General features: G+C 39.5%; 3 protein-coding genes across 4 annotated transcripts; 2 read left to right on the top strand and 1 right to left on the bottom strand.

Annotated features, from left to right (window-relative positions):
- The first annotated feature begins 380 nt into the window (after nucleotides 1-380).
- Nucleotides 381-2,697, top strand: LOC111787621 (putative WRKY transcription factor 26). 2 transcript variants are annotated; one of them, XM_023667639.2, is made up of 5 exons: nucleotides 381-764; nucleotides 881-1,048; nucleotides 1,143-1,675; nucleotides 1,769-1,933; nucleotides 2,033-2,697. In XM_023667639.2, exons 1-5 carry the CDS (start codon nucleotides 453-455, stop codon nucleotides 2,502-2,504), a joined length of 1,650 nt encoding a protein of 549 aa, XP_023523407.2. In that variant the 5' UTR covers nucleotides 381-452; the 3' UTR covers nucleotides 2,505-2,697. The 2 variants fall into 2 exon arrangements, with proteins under 2 accessions (XP_023523407.2, XP_023523406.2); XM_023667638.2 differs by having other exon boundaries at nucleotides 384-764; nucleotides 1,143-1,678.
- A 1,702-nt stretch (nucleotides 2,698-4,399) lies between these two features.
- On the top strand, nucleotides 4,400-7,114 carry LOC111787716 (cation/H(+) antiporter 15-like). Its single transcript, XM_023667748.2, has 4 exons — nucleotides 4,400-4,606; nucleotides 4,672-5,676; nucleotides 5,759-6,154; nucleotides 6,254-7,114. Exons 1-4 carry the CDS (start codon nucleotides 4,400-4,402, stop codon nucleotides 7,052-7,054), a joined length of 2,409 nt encoding a protein of 802 aa, XP_023523516.2. The 3' UTR covers nucleotides 7,055-7,114.
- Nucleotides 7,115-12,361: 5,247 nt separating this feature from the next.
- LOC111788660 (exocyst complex component EXO70B1-like) lies at nucleotides 12,362-14,764 on the bottom strand. Its single transcript, XM_023669088.2, has 2 exons — nucleotides 12,600-14,764; nucleotides 12,362-12,526 (listed from the first exon to the last, which is right to left on the bottom strand). The coding sequence occupies exon 1, from the start codon at nucleotides 14,490-14,492 to the stop codon at nucleotides 12,603-12,605; it is 1,890 nt and encodes a 629-aa protein (XP_023524856.1). The 5' UTR covers nucleotides 14,493-14,764; the 3' UTR covers nucleotides 12,362-12,526; nucleotides 12,600-12,602.
- Between the last annotated feature and the right edge of the window lie 520 nt (nucleotides 14,765-15,284).

A 15,284-nucleotide genomic window follows, 5' to 3' on the forward strand; every position in this document is an offset into this window, starting at 1 on the left:
TGCATAGAATGTCAAAGCCATCGAGTGAGATCTTGATTCCAATTTTGAACAACTGGGTGTTACTCTAAATACGGAAAAACATATACTTGAGAAAAAAAAAAACATATACTAGAAGAATTCGGGTTGGTCTGTAGCGATTTTAGACATGTTACGAATGAGGTGAAACATGAATGGAACACGACAACAAACAAGTGACATAAAGAGACAAAAGGACCAATCTCTCTTAATTTGAGCAAGAAAAAAAGAAATGGAAAAAAAAATAAAGAAATTAAGTCAGCCGCCATTCGGTCAAACCCACGAGGTTTGACCAAAACAGAGTCAACAATAGACTCGCCTTCCTGGAACCATCCTCTCCATCTTCTTCATTACCCTCTCTTCCTCTCCTTCTTAAGCTTTCTCCTTCCGCCATTTCTCCTTTCAATCTCCTCTGTTTCTCTCTGCTCTGTTCATTCATGGCCTCCTCTTCCGGGAGCTTAGACACCTCTGCTAATTCCCATCCTTCTTTCACTTTCTCCACTCATCCTTTCATGACTACTTCTTACTCCGACCTTCTCGCCGCCGGCAGCAATGATCTTCCATCCTCCGCCGCCGCCCACGGAGCTCACCGAGGCTCTGGAACTGGAGTTCCTAAATTTAAATCCCTCCCTCCTCCTTCTCTGCCTCTGTCGCCACCCACTCTGTTTCCTTCTCCCCTGTTCTCCATTCCTCCTGGTTTGAGCCCCACCGAGCTTCTTGATTCGCCGGTTCTCCTCAGTGCTTCTTATGTGAGATTCCATTTTCTTTATGGGTTTTCGATTTTACTTAATGTGTCGGTCTTGTTTTGATGAAATTCATGTTGATTTTAATGGGATTTGGTTTTTTCTTGTGTGTTTGTGTTCAGGTTCTGCCGTCGCCGACCACCGGGAGTTTCCCGTCGCAGTCACTGAATTGGAAGAACAATTCTGGGTATAATCAACAGAGCATCAAAGAAGAGAACAAATTCTTGTCGGAATTCTCATTTCTAACTCAATCGTCTCAGCCGCCGACATCTTTTCAGCCAGCTCCGACGGTATGTTAGATCGAAACAGAGGACTCTGTTTTCATTTTCAAAATTTGAATTGTTCATTTCGTTAAATCTTTGAATTTTTTGTTTTTGAATATAGACTGAGGGAAAGAAACAGGACGGATCGATGCAGAGTTTCTCACCGGAATATGGGATTGTTCAAAACCAGAGCCAGAACAACGCCGGCAGGGATTACCCTCAACAATCTCAGACGTTGAATCGGAGATCCGACGACGGTTACAACTGGAGAAAATACGGCCAAAAACAGGTCAAAGGAAGTGAAAATCCGAGAAGCTATTACAAGTGCACCTTCCCCAATTGCCCAACGAAGAAAAAGGTCGAAAGATCCTTAGATGGACAGATCACGGAGATCGTTTACAAAGGCAGCCATAACCACCCGAAGCCACAGTCAACGAGGAAGTCATCGTTGTCGTCCGCCGTGTCGGCGTCAAATCCAGCCGCCAACGATATGGCGGAGCAGTCATTCACAACCCAAGGAAGCGGTCAATTCGACGGCGTTGCAACGCCGGAGAATTCATTGATCTCGGTCGGCGACGATGACTTCGATCGGAGCTCTCAGAGGAGCAAATCTGCCGGAGACGATAACGACGATGACGAACCAGAGGCCAAGAGGTGGTGAGTGGAGCTAAACCCAATACTCTGTTTTTGCTAAATGACTCTTGTTTTTGTGTTTTGTTAACTAAGAATTTGGTTATGGATCTTCAGGAGAAGGGATGGTGATAACAATGAAGGGATTTCAGCTGCAGGTAACCGGACTGTGAGAGAGCCGAGAGTCGTTGTTCAAACCACCAGCGACATCGACATTCTCGACGACGGTTACCGGTGGAGGAAGTACGGCCAAAAAGTGGTTAAGGGAAACCCAAATCCAAGGTAAATAAACTATTAACCGTGTGAAGTTAAATTTTTTTTTTTTTTTTTTTTGTTAAGAATGAGAAACAGAAATGACATATATATCATAACTGATTGCAGGAGTTATTACAAATGCACAAATCCGGGATGTCCTGTAAGAAAGCATGTAGAGAGAGCCTCGCATGATCTACGAGCAGTGATCACAACCTACGAAGGCAAACACAACCACGAAGTCCCACCGGCACGCGGCAGCGGAAGCCATTCCCTAAGCCGTCCATTTCCCAGCAATGACTTATCGGTCACCGCAATCCACCCATTGGCGGTGACCCATCGAGCAAACAACGACGCCGGAGGCAACAACAACGACGACAACTTTCTTCATGGTCTGAGGCTACAACAATCTTCCGACAACCAAACACCATTCACACTGGAAATGGTGCAAAATCCGAATGGAATTTCATTCCCGGAATTTGGGAACTCCATGGGGATGGGATCCTACATGAATCCAACACAATCCAATGACAGTTTGTTCGTTAGAACAAAAGAGGAGCCAAGAGATCATGACATGTTCATCCAATCTCTCCTATGTTGATTGAGACAAGGAATTTTCATGGGATTAACAAAGAAAAAACAGACAGAAAAATAAGGTTCATTCATTCTTTTTTTTTTTTTTTTTTGTATATTTTTTCATAGGATTGGTTGGTTTTTTTTTTAATGTTTTTTTTGTTATAGTGAGCCACATATTACAATTATATCTTAATTATTATTTTCTATTCTAATTTTTATTGAAGAACTTCATTTTTATTATTTATTATTGTTTTATTCTAAATTTGAATATAAAATTTAATAGAAATTAATAAATTTTGTTCAAGTTTTTTTTATTTTATTTAAAAAAATTAATTCGAGGAAGAGATAGATACGTGTCCGGGGTTGTTGAGAGGTCTATAGAAGGGGAGTCATTGCTGACGTAAGCATGAAGTTTGAACGAGTCAAAGAAAGCGGCCGTGATTACGTGGCGGATAAGTCAACTTTGGTGGAATTAAGGGGTAAAATGACCGTTTTACCCCGACTTCACACGGAGGGTATTTTGGTAAAATATAGTAAGAAGATTGGGTCGTGAATGACACGGAATAAATAGGGAAGATACAGTGACACTTGGCAGAAGCTTATTGGATTTCGGAGTTTGTTCAACAACCGACTTGTCGTAACTAAGTTGGCATTGATTGTGTGTGGGGTATTTCCTAGTCCCTCCGTTCACACCCCGACAGTACAATTAATATTAAGATTTTATTTCAAAAATAATCATTTAGTTTCGGTTCAATTTACAAATATCTAAAGGTGGATCGGTTGCAGATCATATAAATAATGACCGTAAGTCAACTGATTTCTAGTACCCGTTGTTAGAATCTCACAACAACACACACTCGATCTAGATAAAGATCACCAAGAACAACAGAGAAAAAAATGTAAGGAGATCGTTGATAGTCCTTTGTGCCTGATCGGGTTCCTCTCGTGCTTCTAGTTCATATGATTCCTCTACATTCTCCATATGATACAAATATCGTTCATGCTCTCCACATCCACATCCGTGAGAATGTATTCATGAGGGACCGACATCAAATGCATTATACAGTGGTGTTTATAAAATTATCACGAATCACGAGTCAATATCATATTAGTGACGGGACACATCTCTTCAACATCATTTGGTATAACTCGGAACAACTACTCCTCTACTAGAATGTCCTCCCGTTGAGCACACTTTATACATCAAGTACGAAGATGAAAAGTAATAGAGAGGTTATACATATCTCACATTTTTCTCGAGACAAACTCTAACAATATTTAATCATGCCACTTGACCATAAGACGTTCTCTCGAGTGATGTATCACCTAGTAATATTCTAATACCAATCCGTAAATTGGAGTTTACATCCATTGACATCAACCAGAGCATCAACTATATAAAAAATCGGAACAACAAACGAACAAGGCTCGAGCCAAAGAGCTAAAACAAAAGGCCACCAAACTCGTTAGTGATTCTTAACCGTTCATAAATTATATCAACCTTGTTTTTACATAAAACGACTCAAAATACCATAAAATATAATAATATACACGTGTAACTATATCAGATAGATACATGCATAGCTGACCTAACACGCAAAATCAAGTGTGTCTCTCCCCTTTCTTTCGGACGAATCTACACCAACATTCTTTTTCCAACTAACGTAGAACACATTGCATCTGTTTATCAAATTGCATTTGAAACGGGACGTGGGATGGATTTTAATAGGTCTACTTATAGAACGAGCGCGGATTAAGTTAGAACCAAACATATGGAGAGAGGCCAAAAGAAAGGCTGTTAATTTGAAGTTAGCAAAGGGAAAATACGTGGTTTAGAATGATTAAACACAATTAACCACAGATTATTGAAGCAATTTTGCAATACAAACAGATACTTTAAACGTCATGAAGGCTAAAAAAATGAGTACTCAAGCTTCTCAAAATGGAAGCTGGGTATGCATGCCTAATACCAATTACCAATCAAGAGGCATCTTCTTTGGCGACACCCCTTTCTCCTATGGAAGCTCCATTCTTCTTGCTCAACTTTCTCTCTCCTCCCTTCTCACCTCTCTTTTACAATGCATTCTCACTCCTCTCGGGGAAAGCTCGTTCATTTCGCAAATGCTGGTAAGTTCACGAACAAACTCAATCCTTTATGTTCTTTGATTTTGACATCTGGGTTTTGTTTTTAGGTCGGTCTTATGCTCGGGCCGTCGTTTTACGGCGGGGATAGTCCAGTTTTGGAGGCAATATTCCCATTCAAAAGCTTCTACGTTTCTGAAACGTTTGCGTTCTTCGGGTGCTTAGTGTTCATGTTTCTCGTTGGAGTTAAAATGGATTTAACCATAATTCAAAGATCGGGACGAAAGGCTATGGCGATTGGAGTTTTAGCGTTTATATCGCCATTGTTTATCAACTTTATATTAGCATCATATCTAAAGAACTCGATTGACATGGACTTACAATTGAAAAACTCCCTCACCGCGATTGGAGCGTTTCAAGCCTCGAGTTCTTTTCATGTTATTGCTTGTTATTTAGCCGATACTAATCTTCTAAACTCGGATATCGGTCGTCTTGCTCTCTCGTCTTCGATGATTAGTGGGATGTTGAGTTGGTTCGCATTGGTTGCCGTGTTCATGGTGCAACAAACGTCGAACCGACAACAAGATGCATTGCCATGGATGGCTCTTTGCATGGTTTGCATGATTATTCTTGTGATTTACATTTTGCGACCTATTATGTTATGGATCATTGAACAAACTAATAACTCCGGGAGAGTCATCAAAGAAGGGTACGTGCTTTTGGTGTTTTTAATGTTGTTGTTTTGTGCTTTGTTTAGTGAGTTTGTCGGACAGCATTTTATGTTGGGGCCCATGATTCTTGGGCTGGCTGTGCCTGATGGGCCGCCGCTTGGCACGGCGTTGGTGGATAAACTTGACTCGTTTGTGTCATCCATTATGCTGCCGTGCTACTTTGTCATAAGTGGGGCAAGGATCAATCTTTCGGAGATAAATATGAGGAGTGCTTGGATTGTTCAAGTGTTGGCATTAGGGAGCTTTCTAGGGAAGTTGATTGGGACCGTGCTGCCATCTTTGTATTGCAAAATGCCTTTGGTCGATTCGTTATCGCTCGGACTCATCATGAGCACGCAAGGCATCGCCGATATTCTCATTCTCCAACATGCCATGCTCCTCTTTGTAACTCTCTCACGACTACCCTGTTCGTTAAATTAACAAAAGTATCGTTAGTACCACGTTTCAAAGTGAAATTTTTGTGCAGATGATAGATCAGAAATCGTATGCTATGATGGTGGTGGCGATGATGGTAGTAACAGGGACGATATCACCGATAGTGAAAATTATATATAACCCATCAAAGAAATACAAATCGACTTCGAGGAGGAGGACGATCGAGCATGCTTGCCCTAGCGGGGAGCTGCCGTTGTTGGTTTGTATCCATCACCATGACAACACTCCCTCCATAATCAACTTGCTTGAGGTCTCCAATCCCACCATCAAAAGCCCTATCTACTTCTACCTTCTCCATCTCCACCAACTCACGGGTCGAGCCTCTCCGCTCTTTATCGATCATCAGAACGGTAGTCATCATGACTCCCAACGTTTCAATCCAATCATCACCGCCTTCCAAATCTACCAGAAATACAATTACGATAAAGTTGTTTAATTTATCATGACCCATCAACTTATATTTTTAAATTCAATTTTGACTCGATGTTAATTATCTAATGTTGGTTTTCTTTTCGGGTATGATTAGGTTTCAATGAATGCCTTCACATCCATAGCTCCTTACGTTAGCATGCACGACGATGTGTGTATGTTAGCGTTGGAGAAACGGGTGGCAATGGTGATTGTACCGTTTCACGAGTGGAGGACGTTGAATGGTATCGTGGAATCAATGAATCAAATAAGGCGAGTGAACAAGAATATTTTGTCAAAGGCTCCTTGTTCGGTTGGGATCTTGATCGATCGTGTGAGCTTGCAGAGCACGGCGACGATGTCGATGATGAATAGAGCGGATTTGTATAAGGTGGGAATGCTTTTCGTGGAAGGAGCGGACGATCGAGAGGCATTGGCTTATGCCACTCGCATGGCGGAGCATCCGATGGTGGCGCTCACGGTGGTGCGGTTGATGCTACCGGAAAGTAAGACCGAACATAGGGCGGAATTGATTCTCGATTCGGAGATGTTAAACGAGTTCAAGAGGATAATGGAAACCTCAGGGATTCAGCATTGTGTTTATGAAGAGGAAATGGTGAAAGATTGCGTTGGGTTGATCAACGTGATAAGAACAATGGAACAGAATTATGATCTCATGTTGGTGGGGCGGCGGCACGACGGCGAGTCGGAGCTGTTCCAGGGGTTGAACGAGTGGAACGAGTACCCTGAGCTGGGCATCATCGGAGACATGTTCGCCTCCACCGATTTCAGCGGCGCCGTCGCAATGCTGGTAGTTCAGCAGCAGACAATCGGCGACGATGAGGATCTCCTCGACGATTTCCGATGCCTCATGGAGGAGTCATTTTCTGTGGATATAAAGCCCTACAACAACAATTGAATTTTTCTCCCTTGTATATAATTTTTTGTAATAAAAAATTTCATTTCAATTAATTTTTTTAATAGATAGTTTCTATTTATTAATATAATTTTTTATTAATAAATTCACGCATATATCATGTGAGTAGGACGGGGATTTAGGGTGGACAAAGACGAAAAATATAATTTTCGTCCCGGTTTAGTTAATGGAGATCTCACTTCAATTGTAGAGTGGAACCAAACATTTTCTTATAAAGGAATCGTGAGGCTGAGGGCGATACGTAATGGGCTGAAGCGAACAATATTCGCTAGCGATGAGGTTGGGTTATTACAAATGAAATCAGAGTCAGACGCTGGCGGTGAGGACACTAGGCCCCTAAGGGAGTGAATTTTGAGATCCCACCACGGTTGGAAAGGGGAACGAACCATTTCTTATAAAGGTGTGAGAACTTTTCTCTAGTATACGCGTTTTAAAATCGTGAGGCTGAGGGTAATACGTAATGGGCTAAAGTGAACAATATTTGCTAGCAATGAGATTGGGTTATTACAAATGGTATCAGAGCTAGACGCGGGAGGTGAGGACGCTAGGCTCCTAAGGGGGTGAATTCTGAGATCTCACCTCAGTTGGAGAGGGGAACGAAACATTTCTTATAAAGGTGTGGGAACTTCTATTTAGTGGACACGTTTTAAAATCGTGAGGCTGAGGGCGATATGTAATAGGCTAAAACGAACAATATTTGTTAGCGGTGGGATTGAGCTATTACAAATGGTATTAGAGCTAGACGCGGGCGGTGAGAACGTTGGGCCTCCAAGGAGGTGGATTCTAAGATCCCACCTTGGTTGGAGAGGGGAATGAAACATTTCTTATAAAGGTGTGGGAACTTCTCTCTAGTAGACGTGTTTTAAAATCGTGAGGCAGACGTCGATATGTAATGGGCTAAAGCGAACAATATTTGCTAGCGATGATGTTGGGCTATTACAAATGGTATCAAAGCTAGACACGGGCAGTGAGGATGCTAGGCTCCTAAGGGGGTGAATTCTGAGATCCCACCTCGGTTGGAGAGAGGAATGAAACATTTCTTATAAAGGTGTGAGAATTTCTCTCTAGTAGACGCGTTTTAGAATCGTGACGCAAAAGTCGATACGTAATGGGCTAAAACGAACAATATTTGTTAGCAGCGGAGTTGAGCTATTACAAATGGTATCAGAGCCAAACGTGGGTGATGAGGACACTAGGCCCCTAAAGGGGTGAATTATGAGATCCCACATCGGTTGGAGAGGGGAACGAAACATTTCTTATAAAGGTGTGAGAACTTCTCTCTAGTAGACGCATTTTAAAATTGTCAGGCAGACATTGATACGTAATGGGCTAAAGCAAACAATATTTGTTAGCGGTGGGGTTGAGCTATTACAAACGGTATCAGAGTCAGACATGGGTGGTGAGGACGTTGAGCTCCCACGGAGGTGAATTCTGAGATCCCACCTCAGTTGTAGAGGGGAACAAAACATTTCTTAAAAGGGTGTAGCGTTTTAAAATCGTTTAGACGTAACGGACTAAAGAGAACAATATCTGTTAGCGGTTCAGAATCTTATAAAGTTCGTTCCATCTTATCCATTTTATGGATAAACATAACTTTGACGAGGATACCCACTTCACTTCAATACCATCATAGTTAGGCACCGAACTTAGGAAGGGTCATTTTCAGTCATTTCAAAATTATAAATTTTTTTTAATGATTTAATTAAAATTTAAAAATTACAAATACATATATACATCACTGGAAAATATATATTTAAATTAGATTTTAAATTATTATTTGAATTGGAAAGTAGAAAATAAGTTGAGAATAATTTATATATTTATTTATTCATAATTTAATCTATATTTTAAAATTAGAAACATGACCATGTTATCGGGTCTTCCATGTATTAAGTTTCTGGATTGACGAGTTGAAGCCATGCATTTAATTATAATTATTTGCGTAATAAAATAATTATATAATTATTAATTATTCGACCATAACTATGCATTTTCATTTAATATATTTTATTTTATTAATAATTTATAATAATTTTTTCAAGTTCAACGACGGTAACGTGAAAGGTCGAATTATCGAACTTTAAGCTTTATTCACTAAAATATGTTTGAACGTTTTGGCCATTTTTAAATTTGGTAGTGATTTAATATATTTTTATTTTTATTTAAAAAAAACATTATTTTATATCGATAAAAATTATTAAAATAATAAAAATAAGCATTAAAGTTTAATTTGGAATAAACATTACTAATTACAAATGAATATCAATGATTAATAAGAGGAGGGTGTTTTGGGAATTCATTGATCTTCACTGATGCTATGTAGATGAGGTTGCCACGCGCCGCCACACGAACGGCTTCTCCGGCGATTCCGGCTGCCGGATTTGGGCTTCTTCAAGACAATGACATCGACGTTGGAGTCCGGGAAAGCGGCGGAGTTGGGGGAGGAGAGGTTTTTGGGAGGCTTCCGATGGTCGGAATTGGCCGGAATCAAGAAATAAATACCGCCACGTCGGAGGTGAGATTGAGGGGAGAGAAGGGTGAAACGGCGGAGGAGGGAGTGGTCATCGGAGGAGGGAGTGGTGAGGACGTGGCCAGGATTGGAGTTGAGGATCTCTCCGGCGAGGAGCGGCGGAGAGAATCGTTGGACATGACCGTTAAGATGAACCACTCGGATTAAATCCAAAGCTCCACAAGGAAGAACACAACCCAAACAATGCATTAAACTATTGCCCATTTCACCAAAACGCCGCCGTTTTTGGGATCGAGCTCTGGAAGAAAATTATGAAGGGGAAAGGAAAGGAAAAGGCCGAGATTTATATAAATAAATAAATAATGAAAATCAAATGGCGTGGAAAGTGAAAGTACGAAAATGTCCTTTTGAAGTGGTGGGTTCGGAATTAAAATAATTAGATTTTTTTTTTGTTTTATTATTTATTAATATTTTATTAAATTATTTTAAAATTTTAAACTAAAAAAGATACCATAAAAACCAAATATTAACTTTCTTTCAAAAAAAAAATATTTTTAATTATTTATAAGTATATATTGCGTTATAAATAAAAATATAATAACTCAATTTACTTTAATAAAGTTTAAAAAGATAAGATAAATTAAAAAAAAAAAAAGTGATATAATATTAAAATAAATAAGAAATTATGAAAGGAATAAATAAATAAATAAATAAATAAATAATAATTAAAATATGGATAATATGGAGACATGACAGCGTAAGGAGTGAACGTGAATATAGGCATCCAACAAAGTGATTAAAGCTCCTTTACGTACGGAATTATTATTATTATTATTATTATTCAATTTTTGCGTCTACTTATCTATTTATTCCTGCCTTTTAAATATTATTTTTAATTTTTTTTTATAGCTATCCAAAAAAAAAATTTAATTGGATTTTTTTATTATTTATATTAAAAAAGATGAATATATATTTATGAGTATTAATTATGACATGTTAAACTATATAATAAAATAAATTTTGCATTTTGTTAACTTTTTATTCAAAATTTTCATTGAAATTTAAGAATTAAATTAAAAATGAAGATTTTTTTGGGACCAAAACTATATTTTAATTTTTTAATATAACCTATGAGCAAGAATATTTTAAAGAAATTTAATTAAACTATAACATAAAGCATCTCTTTGGATTAATTACTCTAATCTTTAATATAATATAATATAATATAATATAATTTGATTAATTAAGGAAACCTAAGCCCAAGAGATAACCCAACTAATTAATGTAATTTAGTTTTAGGTTAATTATTTGTTTAATGATTATGATTTTTGGGAAGTTTCAATTAAGGGTCTCGTTCCCCTCTCAACCGATGTGGGATTTCACAATCCATTCCTTTTTTAAACCTAACGTCTCGCTAGCACATCGCTCGGTATTTGACTCTGATACCATTTGTAACAGCTCAATTCTAAAGTCAGCAGATATTGTCCTTTCCGAGCTTTTCCTTTCGAGTTTCCCTTCAAAATTTTAAAACGAATATGTTAAGGAGAGTTTTACACATCAAGAAATGTTTCGTTTCCCTCTCAAAACTACGTAAGAGAAAGAATCGACGTGACGAGAATTCTCAACACGAAATAATGAAAAGATTTTGACACAAGAAGAAGAATACAGAGTTGCGTTCTGATTTATATTCGTTTATTATTATTATTATTATTATTATTATTCTATTTTTCTGAATTTGTTCTGATTCCTTCACTTTCTTTGCACATCAAATGGAGTTTCAGTTCAGCTGTACATCACAAAGTATGTTCTTTTTTTCCAAAATAAATATTATATCTATATATATATATTTAATTTCAAAATGCTTTTAAGATATTTTTTAGCAAATTAAATTAAATGCTTAATTAATAATAAAAAAACTAATCATTTACTTTAAAACCCAAATCAACTGTAAGACAACATTTGGGCCACTAATTCTTGGCCCATCTGCTTGCTTGTTGGGCCATTTACTTCAAAAGCCAATCCAATCGTTAGGCAACATTTGGGCCACTAATTCCTGACCCACTGCTTTCTTGTTGGGCCATTTACTTTAAAACCCAATCCAATCACTAGGCAACAGTTGGGCCACTAATTTTTGGCCCTTCTGCTTTCTTGTTGGACTATTTACTTTAAAGCCCAATCCAATCTTTAGGCAACATTTGGGCCACAATTCCTGGCCCATCTGCTTGCTTGTTGGGCCATTAACTTTAAAATCCAATCAAATCGTTAGGCAATATTTGAGCCACTAATTATTGGCCCATTGGCTTGCTTGTTTGGCCATTTACTTTAAAGTCCAATCCAATCGTTAGACAACATTTGGGCCACCAATTCTTGGCCTATCTGCTTGCTTGTTGGGCCATTTACTTTAAAAACCGATCCAATTGTTGGGCAACATTTGGGCCACTAATTGTTGGCCCATCTGCTTGCTTGTTGGGCCATTCTTTTTAAAACCCAAATCCAATTGTTAGGCAACAGTTGGGCCACTAATTCTTGGCCCATCTGCTTGCTTGTTGTTAGGGTTGCTACAAATCTAGAAGAATTTAGATAAATTAGTATAAAAATAAAAACTAAAAAAATAATTGTAAAATAAATATATAAAAAAACAAAAGTTCATGAGATTCTCGAAAATATTTTGTTTGTAGAATTAAACATAAATCTTAAGAGTGATCAATGTAATATAACCATATAGAAATATAAGCTAAAGTTAAAATGTAATCAATTTATATATTTACGCTAGTGTGTGCATAAGAACAATCTAAACAGTAATTTTAAGAGTGATCAAAGATTTAAACGCCCAGAAATTTTGTTCTAATCCGCCATTGCCAATCATTCAAACTTTCAACAGCAAGGCTTTGAGATCTAATCATATTCAGAATGGCCCAACATATCATAGTTGCAATTGCAGTCGCACCCACAGATCAAATCAATTACAACTTGGCCAAGAATTTCTGTCAAGGATTTATGATGAAGATGACATTTGTATAGATATACAGGCAATGTTCAACATTATTTATGGCTTACCCTTTACCTCCTTCCGCCGCCTCCTTGGAACAGCTGGGTGATCTGAGCCTCCACATCCTTCGCCGTGTACATCAAATGCCGGTCTGTACGCTTCGACAACTCCGGCAAACTCTGGTACCTTTCGATGAAGTTTTGATATGCAGGCATTAGGATTTTGGTAACTGAGATTTTTGCTTCTTCTCTAAGCTGATTCTCGAATATCACCCATGTAGATTGGGTTTGGCAGATTTCTTCGAACTGTATGTTGAATGATTTCAGCTTCTCTTTCATTGCAGCCGGAGCTATGGAGCCACTGTCAATTTTCAATACTCCGACCACCTTGCTCCATGAACTTTTCAGGAAATTTCCGAGGTATTGCCGGCTTTTAACCGAGTGCTTTCGAATCCAATCGTCCCCTAAAACTGATCCTAATTCGCTGTCTTTCACTTTCTGAACAATGTATCGGCCATTGTTCATCAGAAACACAGAGCTTAAGGAAAGATCGTTGTATATCTTTGATTTTGCCTCTAAATTGCTCTCTAAAAGCTCCATAATCCAGTCCATTTGAACTGATAATGAAGACGATGCTGTTGCTCTGTCATCGAGTTTGGTGTAATCCTTCGAAGGAAGAGCGGCTTCTTCGAAAATTTGCTCCAAAGTCTGCCGTGATTTACAGGCTGCTTTAAGGTAATTCATCACATACCGAGTAATTGGATGAAGGCCGCCCCCCGGAACTGGAGTTTTAGCCGGATCACGACGGATCAAATTCTCGAGCTCCATGAAGATCCCCTTGATTGTTCCGCCTAACCTTTTCCAGATTGCGATTGCTTCGTTTCTAAGTAACAAGCAGTACTGATCCGAAAATACTGAATCGAAATCCAGCATCAAGTCTCTCAAGGTCTCGAACATGTCGAGGATTTTGAACAGCCGTTCCGGCGCTCGCGAGCCGATCGCGACCGCATCTGCAAAATTCAGTAGCTGAATTGTTGATCCTCGGCAGACCTCCATGAAAGAGAGATCAGCGGCGGAGGAGAGGCCGACGAAGACTCGTTCGCAGAGCCGTCGTTCGCTTGGGAAGAGGATTCGAAGGGATACGGTAATCGCTTTCATCCAGCGCTCAATCTCCTCTTCCATGTCCTGCCATTGCATCTTTTGAACTTCATCGATGCTAAGCTTCTGTAACCCCAACCTAGAAAGACTCTCCTCTAAGAACTCCCTCCTGCAGCTACTGAAAGCGTGCGAACACTCCTTCTCGTACCCAGCCGCCACCATGCGCTTCGCTATCTCATGGAGATCGCTGATAGTCCCCGACGGAAGCGCATCGATTACAACGTTGTAGTCTGTCACCGGCTGCGCCACCGGGATCTGGAGGCCGTCACCAAGAATTCCTTCCGCACCTTCCTCATCTTCCTCAGAATCGAAGAAAAACTCGCCCGTTGACTCACGGTTCCTGAAATGCCGAGTAAGTTCAAAAGACTCACCTCCACGCTCCATCAACGACCGAAACTCTTCACTTACACGAAACATCGCCTGCTGCATCAGATCGTCGGCGCGAGCAAGGTAGGTACCAACAGACTTATCCCTAGCCATCGGCGTCCAGTCCCTAATCGTAGCAATCAACTCATCAATAGCGTCAAGAAAAGCAGATGAATCGGCGGAATCCGCCCAAATCGGGTGGTCAGCCGCCAAATATTGGGAGATCCGGCGGTCCAAAGACTTGAGAGAGCGCTGCAAAGCGACAGAGCTTCTAGGATCAACCTCATCGGATTTATCAGAGAGCTTGTCAAGGGAAAACCTAGCATCAAAATTGGAAAAAATCTGGAGAATATCATCAGCCATGGACTCGTTGCGGCCCATAGTCTTGGCTATGTGGCGAGCCATAGCCAGCAATTTCTCCTCGCCGTTGTCAACCATTGAGAAGAGAAAAGGGTTTTCAGAGACAAATCAACAGAACAGAAGGAGAAGATGAAGAAAATGGGACCGCGGAAGAATCAAAGGAGGAGAGAAGACATTGGAAATGGAGCAGTGGGCCGAAGGAAACTGGAAATCGGAAACGGCGAGAGAGAGACAGAGAGAGACAGAGAGAGAAGAAGAAGGTGAGGAAATTGAGGAAGCTATTGGAAATTGAATTTGGTTCAACAAAATGAGAGGAAAAGTATTTTCTCACTTCTTTTTTCTATATCAATACAAATAAATAAGGCCAAAACCATAAGTACCATCTTCTAAACCTATTTTCGTTCGACCCGACCATACCTAAACTCGACTCCTCTTCTCTCGAAAAATTAAGTTATTGTGTAATTTGTTTAGTTGAACGAGAGAGAATTGTACTTTAAATCCGTTCAAAGGTGCAAACTTTCATATCCATAAAACTCTCACAATTGAGATGCTCGTGGGATCTGTCCTAAACAATGTGAGAAATCCCGTCTCTTTGTTGGCTAAATGAGGACAGGAATTGCCCGTCTGACCCCACCTTGCTTTCGTTTTTGTCGAGAAATGTGACATTTTGTTTCTTGAAATTTGAACGAGATGGGGTCATTTCAATATAGTTCGTCAATGGTAAATTACATTTTTTACTTAATTTATTTTAATTCAAGAGATCTCTCCCTAATCTGCCCACTTAATCCTGTGTTCTCTAAGAGATTTGAAGAACATGAGAAGTCATTTAACACAGGGTTGCTTCAAGCCAAGCATGTTTAGTTTTAGAGT

This window comes from Cucurbita pepo, chromosome 2 (assembly GCF_057944985.1).
Source record: "Cucurbita pepo subsp. pepo isolate OVF chromosome 2, ASM5794498v1, whole genome shotgun sequence".
In the NCBI taxonomy this organism is placed as follows: Eukaryota; Viridiplantae; Streptophyta; class Magnoliopsida; order Cucurbitales; family Cucurbitaceae; genus Cucurbita; species Cucurbita pepo.